Below are 16229 nucleotides of genomic sequence, written 5' to 3' on the forward strand. Positions count from 1 at the left end.
AAACCAATTAAAGGCTAACAACTACTTATAGTTGAAGAAATGCCTTAGTTACGGCTTATTAAACTAATTATAACTGATCCTCAATATTTGTTTTTGAAAAGTAACTCGTAATTACAATAAGATTACGGATATAAATAATTATTTTATTTTGTCCGATTCCCAACTTGTTTCCTACAAGCCCTGTATGAAACACGACTTGTCAAATTATAAAATAAGTAACGCACGAGGTTGAGCTGCACCGAACGCCAAAACACGTCTTTCAGAGCTTGTGAATCATTAATTACTTGAGGCAAGATGTAATGCTCTGACATCACAGCCTTCTAGAGTAGACGATCAGCTGGAGTGGTTGTGGGCGATTTAGATGGCAGTGATTAATTCTATTGTTGAGCATTATTCAAGTTGTACCTTGTCAATAGATGTTTACGATTTTATTAGTACGATGAGTTATTACGTAAACTAATTTTAAGTGATTTTATAACCTTGAGTATATTTATATTACACGTGTCTATGGAGAACAAAACGTAATACTTAACTGAAGTTTTCTTATATTAATTTATTAGTTTAATATGTCTATGAGTACAGTAAGTATAGGGTTATTTATTCATATCACACTTTTTATTCATTTTATGCACTCTTCTAATTGGATCGCTTAAATAACGAACCAAATAAAAAAGGTAATTAAATAAACTGTTTTTATAGACCTATTAATAGTTAAGTTTATTGTATCTATGAAAGCAATAGGTATAGGCTTATTTATTCCTATACTTGTTATACCTTCTATGCGCTGTTCTAATTGGTTGGGTTAAATTAACCGAACACAACAGGATTTTATTTTTATAGCTTTGTTAATGTAAACAAACAACACATTACCGTTTAGCCATGAATATAATGTGAGAGAACAAATTAATTAGGACTTTTCTCTACTCCTACCAAGTGTTTTCGAAAGCACAAGTTTCAAAGCCTACTACCAATATCTAAGGTAAGTCGTTGGATAAAATCTTTGCAAGAATGAAAAGCGCAACAACCGGCTCTTTTCGCAACTCCTTTCCAGGTGGCTTCGAAAACATAGAGGCTAATTGAAAAGAGCTTTAAAAATACAATCGATCGAAGTAACGTCCATTGGGGTCAAAATTGGGGTCAGAACTGGTCAAGGGAGATGGTCAACCCAGCTTCTGGATCTTCCACAATACAATGGCGAAAACAATACAGAACTGGTTCTCGGTTCTCCATGGGAAAAACCTACAGGGTGAAGTGGGATTCGGCGATAGTGGGAAAGTTTGGAAGGCACAGCGTCTCATCTAGAAAGTTGACTATCACTTAGATAATAATTGTAAAAAATGAAGCCAAACTTGCTTACGATTACAAGTGTATGTAGCTTGGTATTTTATAACTAAGCTGATGTTAAACAGAACATGAATCTAGACATGACAATCACTATGGAAATTAAAAATATATTCTAGTCTTTTTTGTCTTGTTTTTTTTTATATTTAAAATAAGTTTGCGACTCGGCTGATCCATTAGCTGAAGTTTTGAGCAATGTACTATTTTTCAAACCGTTAGGAAACAATAGGGAAACAGAACATGTTACTTATTTATTATTTTCTTGCCTTAATCGAGGAATTGACTATGGACCCTAAGTTTAAAGTATTAAACACTAGTGTACAGTTAGAATACATTTGCTCGTCATTCAGGCCTAAGTTAACAGTATTTATATTAATAAAATGTAGCCCTAATCGTCAATTAAAAATTAAACATGTTTATGTTGTCCAACTACAACTGAACCTACTAGATACTTGTAGTAGAAATATTTTTGAAGGAGCAAAATTACACAATCTTCCACAAGTATTGGTTGTACAAATAAATTCTTTTAGTTGAGGATTGTCACAACATTCGAGATAAAATTAAATAGATCAGTCAATGTCTGCTATGGATGCATTTGCAAACTAGAAATCGCTGCATAGCCCTTTCTAGTAGTTCATCTTTATAATGTAACATTTCACAGATAGTTTATTATATTATTGGAAACCAACAACTTTTTAATGATAGGTAGGCCTAATGCATTTCAAATAAACAGTTGTCTACGCTACAAGAAATATCGAGGAATAAACCTCTACCTGAGTAAAATATCGTTGTAAACTAAAAATCTCTAGTCTTTCCAAGTACTTTGTTTCCACGTTTACTAATCAACCGTTTTACCATTTTCATTATAGATAAATTATTTTTCAAACCAAGCCAAGTGACAACCCACCTACGAAATCACTCTGCTACGAAACGAATTAAACCGGAGTAAAAAAGCGGTTGTGAGCAGGTGGCCAAATTAGAGACCGAAGTGATAATTCTAGTGTCAACTGGACAATCAGCTGCTTTTAGCCTCTCATAATTTTCGTTACGGTTTTCGTGTAGTACACTTCTTATCTGGGATCGCGTATTTCAAGCCCTCCGCATCACCTGCCCCGGGTAGGCTGTCCGTCTTCAGTTGCCCGTCCACTCCCCAAGTTTCCGGCTGATCATTATCGCATGGATGTGTTTCGAAATTTCGTCGACTGCTATCGGCTGGATCTGTTACGGTGTTCATTCATAATTATGATTGAGAGCACGCGTACCGCCCGCCGACCGTGTCTGGGTGCGAGATTGAACTGGGTGTCTGGGTGTAACTGGGTGTCTGGGCATCTTGGGTGCAAAAGTACATGCTAGAGTGTAAGCTAGACACCTAGAGTCCACGACCAAATTGTTTTTCTGTGTGTCTTATATCGAAAGTTTCAAAATGGTACGCAAATTTAAGTCAGCATTAAACTGTCATTGTTCTGGAAAACAATCTTTGGCATAATATAGTACCTGTGTTTCATAAATGGTTATTTTTAGAGTATTTAATATTTGGGTTGTATCGATATTTTATTAGTATTAAGAGTATTCAAGAAAATCATGTTGTAAAAATATTTATTAACTTATACAAACCAGGTTTTGTGTAGTGTTAGCATGAACAAATAAATTCAAAAACGATCATTGTATTTACAATATAAAATAACCGTACACTACACAGAAGACGAGTGCCTATACGATTTTCTTTAATTTATAAGCTGCAAACCTTTTCCTAAAGCCGAGTAGCCTATAATTTAAATTACACATTTTTCCTTTTACAAATATGAGACTATACTGTTAAAACGTACGAAATCATTTTCATTTACAATGATCACTTTATTTTACTTTCATATTTTATATTGAAATAAGTTATTTTAGGCATAACATGAATCTAGAGCTTTGGAAATACAAATGAAATATCTTATGTTTAAAGTGTGACATGTAAAATAATATACAGAAACTGGAAAATGTGAATTTTCAACCAAAGCTAGTACTTAAGGCTGCTAAATCCTCCCTTCTACGAGCAAAGCTCGGACACCAAACACCAGATATGATAAAAATAAGTACATGTACTACAGAGAATGCCTTGTGGCTTCAGTTTATTACACTATAAATTCAACCGTAATCAAGTTGAGCATATAAACCTGCACGCGTAGGCATTGATTTTTACAGTTGCATCATAAACTTCAATGACGATTTGTTTATTAATAATTTCCTTGGTTTAAAGCTTCTTGACAGTAACACGGTTTCATGGAGTGTTTATGTAAGGTTTTATTAGTTTTATGAATTTATTATGTATCTTGACGGATAATGCTTTGGAATTATTTTTAGAAAAAGTGTGTATAGCTTGTTGATGATATAAAATTAAATGCGGAATGTGCTGAAAATTTTACTTCCTATGAAAGTGTGCGTGGTTTATTTTAAAATGCGTGTATGAATAGCAATACATTATGCAATATAACATTAATTGTTCGTTTACTATGGCATCCTTCTTTAAAATGTGATTCCATTTCTTCTTGACTTTAACCTGTCTTTTACTAAGAACATTAATCTAATTTTAGGAATGAGACTGAGTTGTCTTAAATAGGCCTAATCCATTCACGTTAACCCTCAATATCCAAACTGGTTGATTTTTACGCTCGAAATTAACTAAAGGAACACATGTCATATTACGATTTCGCTAGATGTATTTCTTTTGTTGTCTAAAATAATGTAACAAACTAGAAAGTGTCGTGATTTTATATTTGACAAAAGCTACAGTACCTACTCCATTTATGTCATCTTCATTTTCATAACTTCAAATCGTAAGAAACTTTGTCATACTTTTTTTTTATTATTCAAACTTAGAAAATATTACCTTGTCAAACCAGTCCATTTAACATGATTTTTTCCTTGTACCATAGTCGCCATTAAATGGCCATGTTAGTTGTATTCCATAATTCAATATATGCAATTTGTATAAAAAAATACTTTTACGTGTAAACTACGCTAGACACTTTGTGTAGGGCTTGTTTTATCCACTCAAACAAACTTTTCAGACAAAATACAAAAATATATTCTGCATTGTTTTCTTCTAAAAATATATACTTTACCTATTGAATTGTTAAATACTTTTCTGAGAGGTATAGTAAAATATTTAGAAGTTTTGTTTTAATTGTAAAAATTATTAACCTTTAGGCTGTAAACTAACAGTTCAAACTGACGAATCCAACTAGGATTGCTAACGAGATCTTCACATTATTTGTAGACCAATTATTTGTTTAAAGTTTTGTATCATTATTACAAAGATTGACAGGTCCTCAGAAGTCTGTTTATGTATACAAAAGAAATCTAACTCTTTTGTGTGACATAAAAATGTGATAGTTTTGTGATCTCGTACACTGAACATTAAGTGTCATCAAGAAGCCTTCATATTGTTTAATTAGGCCTGGAGCAGTTTGAATCTGTTTCAAAACATAGTATGGTTAACTACTAGTTGTTTGAACTTCTCTTTTGTCTGCACATAATTGAAACATAGCCTTTATAGAGTTTGATCTCAAATTGAGTGAAACCAAGTCATCAATAGGCCTACGCCTGAATATTTTTTTATTTCGGCATACAGTCTGTTTCAAAATATAGAATAGGTACCTCAGAATCTAGAACTTTTGTTTTACTCTCTTTTGTTTCACATAAAATTAAGATAGAGTTATGTTCTTATCTCATGTATTTTAGTATGACAAATTAATAAGAAATCTAGATAGTGTCAATTTTAGAACACTTTGAAAAACAAATTTCAACAATAATTTGTCTTGAACAAGTCAAGTGTTTACTCAAGTTCTAGTGAAATTCTGTTTGTTTTTTTTAGCTTCGTGCTATAAACCTGTAGGAATTTGGCTCACGCCTAAGTATGTTTTTAAACTTTTTGATGGTTTAACATAAAAATTACTTTTAAAATACCATTTTAGTGCATCAGCATGTTATAATTAAAAGAAACATCGCTCATAAAATGGGCTACTTGGAGCCATTATGGTGAATACACATTTTATAATTTTTCTATCAAACCAAATTAATTTAGAACATACTATAGGCCGGCTGTTGAAGGTGCCCAAATAAATACACTGATTGACGTATTATGACAAAAACACAATATTTATTTCTTAATAAATCCCTCATCAACTAGATTCTTTTGTTACACAAACGAAGCCCCCAAATAGGGAAAAGGAAAACAAAAATACAATAATCGATATTAAGAAACTACTGTACACAGGGGCTTCGCACTATACTATATTTACAATTCAGTTGATGATTGCATTTATATACTGTATTATATACAATATGAAGTAAAGTCAGTCCTGTAGGGTTTAGTGATATTGAGTTATAATCACAAATAAAACAACAAAACCTTAACGAATAAGTTAATAATACATACATTTGAAAAGCTAATCTAAATGACTAAAACATCACAACTCTTGCTACACACTGTTTTATACCAAATTAAATAATGCCCTATAATAATCATTCTAATGCTGTATACTCGATTTATTTAAGTCTACTTTTGCCTAACCGAGCTTGTTTCAGTTAATTAAATTTTCAGTGTGTTTTATAAGAACATATACTGCAAAAAAGACGTATAATTTAGACGTTAACGTTGAATCAAATATTTTTCCACAACGTTTGAAGATCTGTAAAAGCAAGTAGCCTGTGACAGTAGTTTTTACGTTTAGTAGATTTTACTCTAAGATCTTTAATCAACTAGGCTAATGATTATAATTTGAACTGCTATGACGGTTTAATAGTTACGGAAAATATAAAAAATTTATGTTTGTGCTTAAGTATAAGCAAATTGTTTAAAACTTACATTTTGTGTACGCTTATGTTATTCAAAAATATTTGGCATAGATCTACAAAAGATTTAATTAAAAAAAAAAATCCTTAATACACGTCCCACTTGTAACTTAGGTAATTGTGTTATAAACGGTGTTTTATTGACAAAAAAACTTTTGACCAAATGCCATTTTTTTATATTTAAGTCAAACGTCTAAAATAATGTTAACTAGCCTAATAAGTTGCATATTTTGCAAATTTTTAATCATTACAAATTAAGTGTATTGTGGCGTTTTAAAACATATCTTATTTTACTATCCTTAAATCATATCGAAACAACAAAACAAACAATTTATCTATTTTTAAATAACAAATACTAATAGGTAATATTTACTATTTTTGATCTTAAAACAATATTTTCATAAAATTAATGCGTTTGAACACTCTAAACTGACCAAGACCATATTTAAACCATTAGGATCTGAATACAATATAAATTACCCTGTTATGCGTTATAGTACATTAAAAATTGAATTACAATCAAATATTAACTGCAAATAAAATTCTAAATTTGAAAATGTTAAATATTTTGATAGGCCTGTAGGACTATATTTTATATGAATAAACAAAGAGATTGAACGCGATTTAATCTAAATTAAATCAAATAAACATCTACGTGTATGGGCAGTTTATTTTGATCTGAATATTGCTTGATGAAATGTACATTTTAATTTAGAAGTTCATTTGCAGAATGAACACATACTTATTGAAACATTGACTCGTAACGAAAATGAATTGAAAAAACATTCAAAATGAAACGATGGATTTAAAAGGTTTGTGCATATATACTTCAAAATCACTGAATGCACAAGATCACAATCTATTTTGGTATGACTTAGGTCTCCTAAGGACAGACCTAACCTCAACACTGGCCACTACACTGGATTGGAGTATCTTATGTTAGGAGAAATGGAAGTCTCCTACCTTGAGAACGATGCTGCACACGATGAAAACACGGCGTCCTGCAGGGTTCAATCTTGGGCACTTTGATGTTTCACAAAAATAATTTTATTTAAAACACTGTCACTGTTCTGGGGGGCTTATAAACACTTGTACTCGATTTCGATGGTCCGTGAGAAGCTGATGACGTTGTTATTCCGGCAACAGTTTCTGGGTGTAATTTATCTTTCGAATTTAGAAGGTTTTTCGGATTCGGGCCTGGACGAAGTCAAGATTTATACTCAGGGAATTCCGAGCGAGGAACTCAGGTGTGCTGGCTAGGGTCTGTGCCATAAAATTCTCGTTTTGACACTTCCAAAGGGAGTCATTGTTAGTCGGCCCTTTGTAGAAGGTCGGACAGGGCGATGTGCCTTTGTGGACCCACACCCTCCGATACCTGGCCTCGGCTGGCCGAGATTCTTATCGTGTCTGGCCCCTTTTTGTACCTCGACTAACGTTTACGGTCCAAAACTCGCTTTGATTTCGCCGTCGAGGAATCATGTTTCGATCGGGTTATCAATAAATACCAAAGCCGTAAAATCGGGAAAAATCTTTAAGTATTTCGAGAGGCAATAATTTATGTCCGTTGTACTTACTGGAATGTCCAATGGTGGTAAACATTAACTATAGGCCACTGTCGGAGATATAGTCTGTCCTAGGGTAACCGGAACTTAGCGGAAATATTTACAGTTTCTATATTCAGCGTCTATAAACACAGACAGTCCCCTTTAGAAAATACACATCGAATATATAAACGATCTTATTCCCCCCGAACAAATCTACACCGTTTTCACAAATATTTACGATACACTTTATTTACATCTGTTAAATGTCCATAGGCACCCGCGGGTGCGGTAGCGACACAGCAGGAATTGAAAATGTCCATCCTCACGATCTAATCTCCAGGCATAAGAAAACAAGGCACGCGGCATCTTTAAAACATTGTCCGGCCGCATATGCGATGAATTCTTATTAATTATGCACACAAATCACTCCCCACGTGCGTCCTCCCCCTCCACACTCCGGGGTTTGAGCAGTCGGGGTGTCCGGCGAGGGCACACTGGGCTTCCAGGTTACACGTACTCTCGTTGCATCTTGGAGATATGTCGTGAGTATTCAATATCCCACTGGGCTAAACGTTAGTGAGCCGCAAGCGATTGGTGGGTGGGCATCGTCTGGGGCGACAGCATGGGCGGGCTGTGGGAGTGCGAGTGAGGACCCATGGGTGACCCATGCATGTCCTGATGATGGTACTGGTGCAGTCCGTGGGCGCCGGGGTTCATCTGTCCGTCCAACATCCCGTCCTGAGGTCCTAACGTGTTGGGAGGCGTCATCCTCTTCTCCTTCTGTCTTCTGTTGCAGAACCATACCCTGACCACTTCCTTCTCCAACTGTAGACTATCCGCGAGGGAGGTTATCTCTTGCGCTGAGGGTTTAGGCTGCTTGTGGAAGTGTTGTTCTAGGGCACCTTTCACCGACACTTCTATGCTCGTTCTCTTTTTCCTCTTCCTCCCCTGGGCAGCTATTTTGTCGATGCTCGTAGGGGATCCCGTCGTAGAGTCCGCTTCTTCAAGCCACTTCTGGAGCAGGGGTTTCAGTTTACACATATTTTTGAACGATAACTGCAACGCTTCGAATCTGCATATCGTTGTTTGTGAGAACACGTTTCCGTATAAAGTACCCAGTGCGAGACCCACATCCGCTTGCGTAAACCCCAACTTTATTCTTCTCTGCTTGAACTGTTTGGCGAAGGCTTCCAAGTCGTCGGAGGTCGGGGCGTCCTCTTCGCCTCCCGAAGGCGCGTCTGGGTGCTGGCCGGGCGGGTATGAAGGGCTGTGGTTCTGCATGTCCCTGAGTGTGTGATGCAGCTGTGCCGGGCTGGCCTGGTGGTGGTGTGCCAACATACCGTTCATGGCTGCATGGTAGGCGCTGTGAGCGTGATGCTGTAGAGGTGACCCGGCGCCGTTGTTGTAGCTGGACACGACGGGAGCGTGCCAAGTGTGGGGCGACGCCATACCTTGCTGGTGTCCTCTGTGCATGTCCGGGGGTTTGATGTCCACCGTGGCGGTCTGGTGAGGGTGGTGGTGGTGCGGATGATGGTTGTGGATGCCCATGGAGGCCGCCCACGGGTCCGCGGTGGCTCCGGGTTGTAGCGACACCCAGGGATTGTGTGCTACCCCCGCTGATAGACTCACTGTGTGTCCATTAGGCGAAGGTGATGACGGCAGCTGATGGTGGTGGTGGTGGTGGTGATGGTGCTGTGACGGCGGCATGTACTTCATCTCACCCTCGGTTGCCGACCTCGGCGACGGACTGGTGTGGTACCCTCCGCCACCGATACTCGCGTTCACTATATTCATCACTCCGACACCGGAACCGTCTAACTCCGAAGACACGGCAGTACTAGCTGGCATGTAAGTCGTCGTAGCCATAACACTCTACACTGATCTAAATTGTAAAAGACCGAACGGACGGCGCGCAGCCGGCTCATGTGTAATGCATGCCGAGTGCCTGTCGACTGGCGCTGGCGGTCCTGAGCTCTCCTCGCTCCCCCCGCCTGCCATTGGCCGCTCGTGACGTAGCACGCAGCTCGCTCTCTCATTGGTCGTCTCTCCGGGCCCGCCCCTCACCCCCTCCCCCTCTTTGTAGCCTGGCAACGCCACTCCGATCTTCTATTGATTTAAACTTCACTTCGCTGTCGAGCTATTACAATACTATTAGACCCGTATTATTACAATTAATACCACCTTCGACCAAAAGTGAAAAACACCGCTGGGCCGCGCGCAGTGGGTCACACTCGATCGATGCTGTTTTGTCATTCAATCTGATACAACGTCGCGTCCACGGAAACATCTCCTACACGACACGTCACGTCACGACGTAGCGACGCTGCTGTATCATGTCATATCTCGTATCATACACATACCACTGGGTTATGTGGGAATATATAAATACGTGTACAAACAAAACTGTACTACTGTAAATTATGTAGTACATTGTACAAACAATAATTATTGTAAATCAAACTCAATGGAAAACCGTTGAATATTGTTGAGTTATTCTTTAGTAATTATGTACTTATTTAGACTTCCCTCACAACTTTGGACAGATTGACAATCTGTAGAATACCAAATTAACTTAAGAATAAAATTAATCATCTAAAGTTCTTATATTGTCTGTGTTTTAAATTTAGCGTACTTCAGGATTTATTATTTCCTATTTTTCATCATACTGTATAACTGCTGCTGCATTCCAAATTGATAAACAATAATATACTCTTAATAAATCGTACCGTACTGTAAATATAATGTAGCCTAGTAGGCTACCTTAAATGTCTTCGAATGCAAAATGTTTTATGCGTCAAGCTCTTTTTTTATTAACTAGTTAAACAGTTTTTTCTATTAACTACCTACTATTCAATAGAAATTGTTGCACCCTAACAGCACTTAAAATTATCGTCAACTCCTTGTATAACCTTATCTTTTATTAGCCTATATAAGCTTTATGATAATTAACTAGCAATAAAACTATACGGTCTATAATTTACATTGCTTATCAAAATAATTCTCTATTCGTGAGAAAAGTAATTAGACTATATTTTCCGAATTGGTTTTATAATAAATATGGTTAGGCCTATATATTATGGTAGTGGACTTAATATTGCATAAATAAAAGTATATTTCCTTGAAATAATGGGCAGTAAATAAAACCATTTGAATTAAAATTTGTCTTAAGTTTAATGGCATACCTTATTTATCAAATATGTACCAATGGTATGCCATATTGATTTGATTGGATTTCATAACTAGCCTGAGCTTATAATTATCAACTGTGTAGGCCTACCTATGGTATGCGTAATTTGATTATTGTTTTAGTTGGATTGGATAAGTAGTCTGAGTTTATATCCCTAGTGTTTTTCGTTAAAATCATGTGTCATGATTTGTTATACACAGTTAAAATATTTAATTTACTTACGTATTAAACTACTCTTAATTTAAATAATCTCCGGATTGCCTTCTAATTAAATTCTGACCTTTAACCTTACTCTAAAACTATAATAGTATAAATAATAGCATAATATATATAATATTGTATTGATTACTATTTATTTTCCTTTTTATTTCCCAAGTCTTACATATTGAACTTTGTTATGGCTTTGTTCCCGTTGAATGTATTTTATGCAGTCAAAATATTGGATTTATCTTATACAGTAAAACTGTCTAGTGTTATTATTCTTTGTAATTCATTTTAAATCCATTAAATCATTACCTTACTCTGAATATTGACGCACTACTGTATTTAATAATATACAGCATACTGTTAATCATGATATATTTAGTAATTGAAAATAAAACCTTGTTTGGATTCTTAATAATATATTTGCATGTGAATATACAGTTAATATGAATTATTTACAATCACATAAACAAGAAACCGAAATAGGGTATATTAAAGATGTTTGTTCAGTAATGTGTATACGTATGATTTTGTCAAGTTAAATGCAAAAAAACTATTTTCCTTATTTTACAATACTTCCCTGTTCTCATTTTTACGCATTGGCTGTTTGTACAATAATGTTGAGTTTAGTACAACATTATATTTATAATGTAAGTGATGACAAACCATAAACAATCAATTGCATTTAACAATTAACCCTACACTCATGATTCTTTTATTCAAAATTAGTTTCAGCATAGTCAACGATAGTTATGGAATGATTTGACAAAGAACAATCTTCCTAGTCGTGTGTAGGTATACGCTATGGAGGCAAGGTGCGTATGAGTGTGCGTATGAGTGTGCGTGTGAGTGTGCGTGTGGGGGTGGTACGGAGAGGGGGAGAATGTCGTGTAGAGGGGGAGGGGGATCTGCGCCATTGACAGCTTGTAACGCATGAATATGCATAGCCTAGCGCTAAGATTCTCAATTATTTATTTGTTAATTACACTCTAGTTGTCACTTAATCTCGCGCTGCTGAACCGGTAGCTGCGTGGTGTCACGGGTTTTGTCACGGCGTTGTCACATGATACAGGGTAGTTATACTGTGCCATGGTAGTTGTCACGGTGTTGCCACAAGATACAGGGTGGTTAGACTGTGTCACGGGCTTGCCACATGATACAGGGTGGTTAGACTGTGCCATGGTAGTTGTCACGGGCTTGCCACATGATACAGGGTAGTTCTATCGTGTCACGGGACAAGATACAGGGTTTTAGACTGTGTCACGGGCTTGCCACATGATACAGGGTAGTTCTATCGTGTCACGGGACAAGATACAGGGTGGTTAGACTGTGTCACGGGCTTGCCGCATGATACAGGGTAGTTCTATCGTGTCACGGGACAAGATACAGGGTGGTTAGACTGTGTCACGGGCTTGCCACATGATACAGGGTAGTTCTATCGTGTCACGGGACAAGATACAGGGTGGTTAGACTGTGTCACGGGCTTGCCACATGATACAGGGTAGTTCTATCGTGTCACAGGACAAGATACAGGGTGGTTAGACTGTGTCACGGGCTTGCCGCATGATACAGGGTAGTTCTATCGTGTCACGGGACAAGATACAGGGTGGTTAGACTGTGTCACGGGCTTGCCGCATGATACAGGGTAGTTCTATCGTGTCACGGGACAAGATACAGGGTGGTTAGACTCTGTCACGGGCTTGCCACATGATACAGGGTAGTTCTATCGTGTCACGGGACAAGATACAGGGTGGTTAGACTGTGTCACGGGCTTGCCACATGATACAGGGTAGTTCTATCGTGTCACGGGACAAGATACAGGGTGGTTAGACTGTGTCACGGGCTTGCCACATGATACAGGGTAGTTCTATCGTGTCACGGGACAAGATACAGGGTGGTTAGACTGTGTCACGGGCTTGCCGCATGATACAGGGTAGTTCTGTCGTGTCACGGCTAAACTACTTATTGTCATAGATTTAGATAGCATTATTTTAGGTGGCACTTAAAATTTATAATACAAGAGATATATTTAGTAATTCCAGGGTTTACAGTTAAAATTATGGCAAAGGTTGCAACTTACTACGTTAGAAAATGGAAGAATAAAAAGACATTATGCTATTTTTTAATCTTTTTAAGTGGGGTTTAGTAGGAATTATTTTTTTATTATTTTTCAAAACTGATGTGAAAAAACGTAAATATAATTTGAGAGTAAACACCTGTCTGTCCATATTTGGATACGGCCCAGGTACCTTAAACAAAAAGTATAGTGGTGCTTGACCACTGTACTTAAAGAGTTTTTATTTTTTAATTTAAGAACAGAAACTACAGTACTCTTGGACATTGGTCTGACGATCAAAATCTTTCCTAAAGAAAGTTCGCGAACCAAACACAATCATGTTTGGAAAAATCTAGTACAATAGTACAATTTTTAATTCAATAAAACCTTTTGTATAAAACAATATCATACTTCTTGGCATTTTCGGAGTTTCCTTTCGTAATTTCGTATACAAATGGAAAGATAAATAAGCCAACCTAAATAATGTAAATTTACCCATATTCTGCCACATTGTTCGTCTCTTAAGCCACTCCGTAGATGATCATCGACATTACCTTAGCTTCTTCGATGACCTGTCTTATCCTCAGACTTATCACTTATCCTCAGCTCCTAATGAGGGCGAGATAAGACCACATCGCGTGCACTCATCCCTTATCACACATCAGGACATGTTGCGGCAGGAATAAGTCTGCCATAATCACCGTCTTCCTCCCCAGCTCCTGACTGATTTTACAGCAATTAACACTGAAACTGACAAGAATCTGGCAACGCCGCCATTTTCACATAATGTGACTAATTAGTGGGGAAACAGCGGTTTTATGAGCGAATCGCGGTTTTAAAATTCGCTGATAAGTTTTCTGATAAGTATTGTTTGAAATAAAACATAAAGGGATACGGTAGAGAGAATAGCTGTAGATTAGTGATATAATACTACATAATGGCCGATATTGGCAAAAACGTGATAATGTTTTTGGTAAGAATAACAGTTGTTTATTGATATTACAATTTATATGCAATAGATTTAAATTTGGACAAAAATTGAAAAGTCGTGACTGTAATTGTAACTTATTAGTTGTGTAAACTTAAACCTAGGAAATATGTGGGTGTTTGCTGGCTGTTGTATCTGTCTACAAAATGGAACATTATTTTTGATGTATTTTTATTTATATGAATTAAGTTATGTACATCGTATGTGAGTAAAAACTTGGACAATTCTTCCAAAAATCTAAAACACTAAGATACGCAACCCTTGACTAAGCAGGGCCTAGTAATCCCTATTCACTGTCCCAGCTAATATGAGCCTTTTTAGCGAAAGTAGGCTACATAATTTACTCTAATATAGCTTCCCTACAAATTTCTTCTACAAAATATTCTACAAAATAATTTGACAACAAATTAAAAAATTACCATTGTATAGTTTTAGGTAAAAAGTTTTAGGTAAATTATCATCTAAGGCTCCGAATATATATATTGTATTGTATACAAACTAATGCACACTTGAAGGTTTATTGACAATAAATGTTACTTTTCCTGCTATTTATATACTTATATATATACTATATATACACTTATAAGCTGCTTATTTATGTACATTAGCCAAGATATTTTCTTAACATTCAGTAATAGTGCTTGAAGTGAGATCAATTCCAATAAATAACTTATACACTCATATAATTAGTAGATTTCTGCAACGGCAGCGATTTTAGTTTGTAACTTAAGTCTAACAAAGTATATTTGGATATTTTAAAAGTAATTTTGATTAAGATAATATTTAAATCTCGTTTAAGAAAACCTCAACACATTTTTATTAGTTCTTGATGCTGCAGACGTACGAAAACATACAAAATGACACTATCCAAACTTTTTTTTCAACCAATGCCACATATACATCTTTACCTGACTAGTATAAATTTTACATATGTTATATTAATTAGTGTAGCTATGAATTTCAGTGTAAATTGTTGTAGTATTATTTATATTAATATAATACAAAAACTAGCATATCTCTATGGTTAAACCATACTGGCTATTATAGAATGATTTGTAGACAAAGGAGCTGTATTGACTACTAGTAGTTGTAGCAACACCACACTACACAACTTGTAGACCCACAGCAAGGAATGTTCAGCCCATCTACATTCCATCCCTTGCTATTAGCTATTAGCTCATTAAAATATTTGTCTGCTTCCGAATGTTTCATTAAACGATTCCTCAGGTAGCTGTACTGAAGAAGCTATCACGACCTGCCCCATCTATTAAAATTAATTGGCCCCCGAAATTACTGAAAGGGGTTGGAATGTGTCTTGAATATTTTGTAATCGGTCTACATAAATTATCTTTGCTACGGTGATTTAGGATTGCAAAGGAAAAATGAATTGATTAGATGAGTACCTAATACATGTAATGTCTATTTGTACAAAGTGTATAACATACGTAATTGCTGATAAAATATTGTTTAATTACTTTAACTAAACTGGCTTGTGTATGGTTATAGTAGTTTTCAAACCAGTTAACTTTCACTAATCGTCTAAAAACTTTTAATTTTTCTCATATTATATACACGGTTTGCAATTAAAAGTGGTTCTTTCATCATTGCACTAAGTATTTGAATTGTATTTCTGTGATCCTTGAACAACATTTAATAGGTTTACCCTTATTTTGTGATTAATTTCACATTATACAGTATAAATTACATACATGTACACGAACATTATATAAATGTAAACCTAAACTTTGTGTTTATATCCACTTGATTTCCGAATACACTTCCATTCCGTTTAATGTAATCAAATTATATTTTTTCTACATTATTATCTAGACATAATTGCCTATTTCGATTAAAAAAGAGTGTAATGTAGGCTACACTTTGTTTGGGTATTATGTCACTAAAATGTAAATGACATGAAGTTAAATTTTAGTATTTTTAAAACTAACCTTGCTCTAAAAAAATATATTGCAAGTTTATGTTCTATATTTATCAGGGTTATAGTTTAAAGAGACTGAAAGACAAGCAATTGAGCAGTAGCTAGTATTAATTACTGTATAAATAATATGA

General features: G+C 35.9%; 1 protein-coding gene across 1 annotated transcript; it reads right to left on the minus strand.

The window, feature by feature from the left end:
- Positions 1 to 5466: 5466 nt before the first annotated feature.
- Positions 5467 to 9686, minus strand: LOC128987011 (POU domain protein CF1A-like). The gene has a single exon (XM_054407654.1). It carries the CDS (start codon positions 9591 to 9593, stop codon positions 8301 to 8303), a length of 1293 nt encoding a protein of 430 aa, XP_054263629.1. The 5' UTR covers positions 9594 to 9686; the 3' UTR covers positions 5467 to 8300.
- Positions 9687 to 16229: the final 6543 nt, after the last annotated feature.

The sequence above is a fragment of the Macrosteles quadrilineatus genome, unplaced genomic scaffold (assembly GCF_028750875.1).
Source record: "Macrosteles quadrilineatus isolate MER2022 unplaced genomic scaffold, UCM_ALF_1.0 Scaffold_2__2_contigs__length_208266976, whole genome shotgun sequence".
In the NCBI taxonomy this organism is placed as follows: domain Eukaryota; kingdom Metazoa; phylum Arthropoda; class Insecta; order Hemiptera; family Cicadellidae; genus Macrosteles; species Macrosteles quadrilineatus.